Raw genomic sequence first — 7,500 nt, 5'->3', positions numbered from 1 at the left:
CGGTGATCTAACCCGAAGGTCGTGGGTTCAATTCCCACCCTGGTCAGAGTTTTCTCTGTCTTTGTGTGGGCCATTTCCATTAGTAGGGCTAACGCTCACATGGTTCATATGGGGTAGAAAACTAGCACTTCACATTACACTCCAATCAGTTAAGTCAGTTTATAGATAGTTTCACTGTCACGACAAAAAATAAATTTGAAATCGTTCAATGAAACAGGCCAAGAACTTGGAAAGTTGTAGGAAACAAATCTATTAACCACCTCTTCAATTCGCAGGTCTGTGCGGTGCATCGTTTCCGAGTTATTTGTCGAAGCGTTTCACGCAACTTTATAGAGTTCTGTATGGGGACTCCACGTTGGTTCACCAACATGGCAGCCTGCAATCAACGGAAAACATCTGGAGTTCACTTTGCGATGAAAGCGCTTACTTTTCGCTCATGAGATAAAATTTATGTGTATGAACACCTCTCCTAATGTATTTGAAAGGCTCAAACTGCTGAGATTCATAGGGATAGACTTTGTTTCAACCAAATAGCTTTGTACAATGATGTCACACAAGGTATCAATTTCGGAAATTCAACATGCTGTATTTTCGAAACGTCATGACGTCACGTCACATCACGGAACTGGAAACTTGAAAAAAGATTTATTTCTGGGTCATCTTCAACCTCCTTTAGATAAAAATTCAGAAACCTTTCGATTTTGATTTTAGATTTGATGACGTCACTGCGCAAATTCTTTCTTCGCTCCAGTGAGGTCCACAAGGAGGTCCAGTTAGGGGTCCACGTTTTGTCCCTTCAGTTCCACGCACGACCCCTCCTTAAATTACCGCAATCATAATCCCTTCGCCTTGGCAGCATTTCTATCATTTAGGTAAACTAGTTTAGATCCTAAAATAAAACAGTGCATTTTAATTTACAATAAGGAACATATTTTAAGTAGTTTACTATAACAAAAAGCTCTAAAAATGTTATCACTCCTGTCTCAACATCAATAACAAATATCTGGTACACATTCCCTTTACAATATCTTGCCAAACTTAAAATCCTCTTACCAAAGATAATAAGTGCCTTGTCCATAGCATTGTATAGAGCCCAGACGTTTGGAGCCCAATAGGCATGGCATAAGCCACGCTTAAAAGGAAATAATCTCGATAAGAGTTGAGGCAACTGACCCTGAAGAAAACACAGAAAAGTTTCCAGCTTCACTAAAATCCCCAATATTCTTTCAAGGGGTACAGGCAAATTAAAACCACTAGCAACACAAACATTCAGGACTCTGAACTTCAAATTTTCAAACACAACAACAAAATGTTTAAAGTACATTACAGTAGCACACTGGTTCAGTGTTTGGACATTGATAATTTATTCTTACTGCAGCATATTTAAGTAAGTAGCTCAAAGTTCATAGAAAAGGCCTTAATTACACGGCAGTCATGTAGAGTCCCTAGGGATTGAAAATGATTGTTTTTGCACACCGAAACTCGTTCCCAAACATTTCAACTCAAGGCTTGCGGTACGAAATCTACTGTATAGGATAGTACGTGCACTCTCATGAATTTGATCAATAGCTGTGATTAGATGAGAGTATGGTAACATAGCTGTGACATCACAGGAATTTTGATTGGTTATGTGTTGTCAAAAGCATGTTTTGATTGGCTGGTAGGAAATATGAGCATGTATCAAGCAAATTTGTTTCAATCAAGAAGTAAAAAAAAAAAACCAGCATTTTCCCTCATTTGTCGAACTATCTTTGAGAAATATTTTATAAGAGCAATAGAGGACTTTTTTCCCTGTTTCCATAGCCTCATCTAAACACTCAAGGGGAGCTGGGATAATTCTCGACAGTTATGCAAACCCCCGACTGAGCCTCAGGTATGCGTAACTGTCTTGAATTCTTCCAACTCTCTCTCATGTTTAGACGAGGTTAAGGAAACACTGAAAACGTCCTCTATTGCTTAAATGGCCTCTGCGTGAATAACAGGCCCATTTTCATCAACATGAAATTCATTTTGTGTTTGAGGATGACTACCGGTACTGGTAAAATGTACATAAGCCCCTTAGATCACATCTTTGGAGAGCCTGTATATGAGATGTCTCTACATTTTGGATTTAGAATGGATAAAGGGGATAGCTGCCCAAGACACAGTGGTGCTATGTCAGTGGGAAACTGAAAACACAGAAATGGGTAACTTATCAACTGGGCTGATATGGTAAATTGACCACCATAGAGAAAATAATTTGAAAGCTGACGTTTTGAGAGTTACCCATTCATCAAATCACAGTTTACTAATCAAATAACCCAGATGATAAACCCTGAATTTTGAATTTAGGTTGTCAAGTATTAATACTATTACGGTATTTGGAGTCCACTTTTCAGAATTTCATGTTGTTTGAAATGGTCATGGTCTAATTTGAAAGAAGAATAATTCTTATTCCTTGTACGTCAATTTAAGTGTTTAAAATATATTTTAATCAACTTACCATGGCTATGAAAGGACCAAATGACGCTCCAAATACAATCAGAACTATAACACCAAGTTTTACCAGGCGCACAGGAGAGAAATCCCACAGATTCACACCAAATATTTTCAGCTGTTTATCTGTTTATCAAGAAAATTAATGCAACCTTTTAGTTCTGTAGGGACCAAAGATGATAATAATATTGGGGACGATGGTAACCAGGGAAGGGGGAAAATGTAGTTAAATAAAGCCAATTCTGTTGCAGTCTATTTCACAGTGGCTAAAGAGAAAATGTTGACTTGAAACCATCCTTGTGAAAGTTTGAACTGATCAATCACTAACTACAGTAGGGTTAGGATGGACGGGAAATGGAAGAAAGCCCCGAAGCACAAGGGGACATGAAAGAAAGGAAATGAGGATTGCCAAATGCCCTATTAAACTGGTGGGAGAGTCTTTTGCAAAGATTAGGGACAGAATGAGATGAGCCAATCCTTCTCACCTTCCCTGTGTAAGGGTCTGCTCTGGATATTATATAGGAAAAAGTAGAAATGAGAAATGTGATAATGTCCGCTGCACATTTTTGTCACATATTTGTAATTACCTTTCGTCTCAGAGATGGAAGACTTAAAACAGTACACTCGCAAAAGGTAGACAACATAGGCAGGTGCAATATAAAGAAAGATGTGTTTGAAATTCAGTAATACAGCAAACCAAAATGATCCTTCTAATGTTTGCCCCTGAAATTAAAACAAAGACTGTTTGACATTTCATAACAAGAATTTAGTTTTTACTGGTGTTTGTGAAAAGATAGGCAATGATAGAAGGAACTGGAACATAGAAAAAAGGCAAAGTGCCATGATAGGAGGAAAGGAAGGAGGGAATGAATTGTTTCTCTCATTTTTGTTTAATACCCATGTCACGTTGAAAAGCATATATGGTACATACATCTTATTCGATGGTTTAACATTGTAAGACGCATGGATATTTTGCGAGTTGCGTAGTTACTTTTTACGAGCCCTGCAGGGGCGAGGAAAAATACCAGAAATCAGCAAAATGTCCGCAAGTATCACATATTAACACATCGAATAAGAGATTTATTATTCCACTAGAAAAATGTGTTATTGGGTTGTTCCAGAAAAAATCCACACCCCCCCGACGGATGGGATTCTGGAAATTCTCGCAAGAGGGGGGGTCAAGGACCCTGGAAATCCAGACGGGAGGGGGGTTGAGCTCGAAAAAGTCTTCTGCAGGCCTGGGGTTATCTGAACCGATAGTTCACGCGATTCGAACGTTTAGTTCGGTGACAATTTAGCGCTCTCAGACCTTGAAAATAGTAGAAATATTTTGTTCACATATTTCTCACCTGACATAAATGATAATCTAAGTTCCTTCGCAGGTCCTTTTTTAGCAGAAAACGCGAACAAGGTACTAAAGAAATGTCTTATGTCTCCAAAAGGAATGACTAGTGAACTCTTTTGTTATGTTCTCTACTAGTTGTATTTACTTTTGGACCATATTTAGAGCAAAGAAAGAACAAGGGAAATTGATTTTTATGAGCTAAGAATGTATAAACACGCGTTCGCCTTTTAGCATTTTTGCTCCTTTCTTTTCTTAGTTCCACACAACAGAATTTTTATATAATTTAGAAATTAAAAAAGAACATCTTCTATACGTGATTGTGCGCATTTTCTATTAAAAATAAATTAAATTTAAGCCTAATATTTTTTCCTGGAAATCCAGGTAGGAGGGGGGGTCTTTTGTTTTGGAAATACAGACAGGAGGGGGGGTCTTGGGCTTCAGGAAATCCAGGTGAGAGGGGGGGTTAAAAAACGACCCCATCTGTCAGGGGTGTGTGGATTTTTTCTGGAATAACCCATTTTGCGTCAATTTTATTCCATAAGACTGTTAAAAAAAAGCATAATCTCTCCTTCATGATGCGTGTGAACAATGTAAACAGCACAAAAGCCAGCCAAATGTCCTTATTTGATTGGATAAACGAAATGATGAGTGACAAGCGATCGCAAACCAAATTCTCTAAATTCTCAGTATTTGCATCATGTTGACAACAATTTCTTTCATTGAAAAATGCCTGTTCCATCGGTACTGGTATAGTGTACTGAAGTGTGACGTCACAAAAAAATAAATATGTGAAATTATCGGATTTGGCACCATTTTCAAATAGAGCGTCCTTAGAAAAGGGTCCTTGCCAAAAATCACCTCTTAATTGTAATTCCCAGCCGAAATATAAAGGATGAAAGTTTGATGCTGCCCCATATAAATCTCTCTAATTTTGAGCTGGTTCCAAACTGAAGGAACCGGAACAAATTTTGAAGGGTTTGTATGGGATGCTATCAAACTTTGATCCCTTATATCTCCATCGGCAATTGCAATTCAGAGCTAATTTTGGGTATGAGGGCATCCTTTAGGATCCTCTATAAGAATATGACATCATATCCCATAATTTCAAAAAATATATATTTTGTGACGTCATCACTTCGATACTCTACTCGCTCTCTGTTCTAAAGCGGTCAAACTGGGGACACTACCATGTATTATCATCTCATATTTCACACGTTCTCTTGACCAAAATTAATATGGTATAGTGGAATAATAAATATATATGTGGCATCATCTGTCAGAATTTAATTCTTCTCTGGACTTCTCTGTTTGACATTCCCTTCCTTTTTACAGCCCAATGCAGGGGATTTTTTAAAGCCAATGATACAAAATAACGAGCACATGGTATGTATTTTAAGGCAGTATGCAGTGCAGTTGACTACTTTACAGAGTTTACCCAGACCAAATCTAACAAGCAGTAATTAAAGAGATTAAAGAAACCAGATTTTCAAGCTTAAGGTTGATTTCACACTGAAGATCCATTGCAAAAGAAACCAACTTTGTAGCCTGAAACCAAAACTCGGGGTTTCTTTAAAGTTATTATTTACTGTAGCACTTTCCAGTTAACTTATTTAACAGAACATTAAAATAATGTTATGACCCAGGAGTTGGATGGGAACCACAAGGAGAACTAAAATGTGATTTTCCCTAATCATCACACCTACTGGTAGAACCTACAAATTCCTGGAACACATAAAATAGTTCAGAAGTCTTTTTAAGGCCAGAGAAGCAGGGTAAGCGCAATGTTATTGATGAGACCTGACTGAGCTACTACCATCAATGTGTCCTGAGTTTGTTTTCACAACTCATCCCTCTGGTACCCAGGGTAAGGAATTCTAGCTGATTTCCTTTCAAACTCACAGTATTTCAGTGATTTTTTATGTTACAATATCTTGGTCAATATCCAGTTCAATTCTGAAGTGTGAAGTTTAAAGTCCACATTCTGTGACCCAACCACATGGTAAAGTGCAATAATTCAACATATAATTTTAAACTGTTGTTAACAGCGTTAACTCTAATCAAACAGATGCTTTACAAGTTTCTACGATGGCATTTAAAAATATTTCATAATTTTTCTTAACAATACCAGTAGAATAATTTATAAAATTATGTAATTTGCACGGTAAGATGTGTTATCGAGTCATACAATGATCGCATTTTGCATTGCGTGCAACAAAAACAAAAAAATTTGTTTTCAGTCATGCACACACTTTATTCTATAAATACATATTTTTTTATTAATCTGTCTGAAGTCGTCTGTAGTTCAGTGGTCATTGCGATTGCCTCTGAATCAGGAAGTACCAAGTTCAAATCCTACTTAAGCTAAAGTGTCTTCAAGGCAAAGAAAAGTCTAAAGTCGAAAAAATGGAGCCAAATCCAATACTTTGTTCTTCGAGCAAAGTAATCACAGCATAGAAAATGCTTTGTATGGATAATTATTCACTCTTTGCAAAACTTTGGAAAACTCACTCATTTATTTTCCAAAGTATTGAAAATTGTGAATAAAAAATATGTATGTCGATTTTTCTATGAAGTAATAGGTACTTTCTCCAGGTACTCAAGTTTTCCCCTCTCACTGCCAAACTCAATGGTTGATTGGCATTAATGTTGTGTGATTTGATTTACAGTCTCCTCAATTAAAAGAGCACTTGTGCTTCTGAATCAACCTGAATTACGAAGACGACACAACAGTTTGGCCAAAATGAGTTTATTGAACAGAGCGAAAAGTTCCTGACGATAACAGAATTGAAAATACACGTCAAGAATAATAAGATACAAGGGTGGGAGAGGAGGGTAAGAGCTTACGTCTTGTCTCTGGATCTAACAATAAGATAATAGGATGATGCTGTACTATGAACCATCGATTATAAGAGACATTTGATCTCCCTGTAACTAGTTAATCTAGTTCAAACTATAGTTACAGGGAGATCAAATGTCTCTTACATGTATAATTGACGGACCATCTTTAAATGAATGATTTCTCCGATAAGTGTGCCTGCCTATCCTTTGAAATCTCAGTGCAATAATTAGCAACTAATCACCGAAGTGGAGGTGGCTAGTGGTGGACATTTTTCCGAGCCGTGAAGCCGCTAGGTAAATATCCACCACTAGCCACTGACACTGAGGTGAATAGTTGTTTCAGTATACACTAAAACAGTGAGATAATATAGCACAAAAAGATGATTTTAACTCATTTATTCCTGCAAAGATTACAACATTTTCAGGTGCAAATTCCGCGTGAATTGCTTGGAGGTGAATAGCGAAAGGATATCCGGAGCTTGAGTAGCCAATCAGCACGCGAGTTCAACGCCAAGTCCACTGTTTTAGTATATACTACTAGTTTAAAATGGCATATTAGTTAGATTTTTTGCCTCATTAGCACAAGGCTATCATTTTCTATTGTCAGCCAACAAAGAATAAAGTACTGAATATTGAAACTGCACTGCACAATGTGCTATTTCTTAAAATTTGGATAAATCATCGCTAAGCAGTGACACTTTGAAAATTCAAAATTTTACAAAGAGTTAATATGGGATCCTTAGAGTTTTTGCCACCCAAGAATTTATCAGTTTATGATAATAACTGGCTGGTTATCAAAAGTTAAAAGGCTTAAAACTGGAAATTTAACTATGTTCTATAGT

General features: G+C 37.0%; 1 protein-coding gene across 4 annotated transcripts in view; it reads right to left on the bottom strand.

Moving 5' to 3' along the window:
• Nucleotides 1-7,500, bottom strand: part of LOC138015202 (dolichyl pyrophosphate Glc1Man9GlcNAc2 alpha-1,3-glucosyltransferase-like) — a 30,014-nt gene that overhangs the window by 12,768 nt on the left and 9,746 nt on the right. For all 4 annotated transcript variants that reach the window (XM_068862163.1, XM_068862161.1, XM_068862162.1 and 1 more), the window contains 3 exons: nucleotides 3,063-3,198; nucleotides 2,483-2,601; nucleotides 1,054-1,174 (listed from right to left, as the gene is read on the bottom strand). In XM_068862163.1, the coding sequence (XP_068718264.1) occupies nucleotides 1,054-1,174; nucleotides 2,483-2,601; nucleotides 3,063-3,198 (376 nt within the window). The remainder of the gene's footprint in view (nucleotides 1-1,053; nucleotides 1,175-2,482; nucleotides 2,602-3,062; nucleotides 3,199-7,500) is intronic.

The sequence above is a fragment of the Montipora capricornis genome, chromosome 9, assembly GCF_036669925.1.
Source record: "Montipora capricornis isolate CH-2021 chromosome 9, ASM3666992v2, whole genome shotgun sequence".
In the NCBI taxonomy this organism is placed as follows: Eukaryota; Metazoa; Cnidaria; class Anthozoa; order Scleractinia; family Acroporidae; genus Montipora; species Montipora capricornis.
Note: the sequence above shows the minus strand (reverse complement) of the source record. Positions and strands in the feature narration are given on the sequence as shown.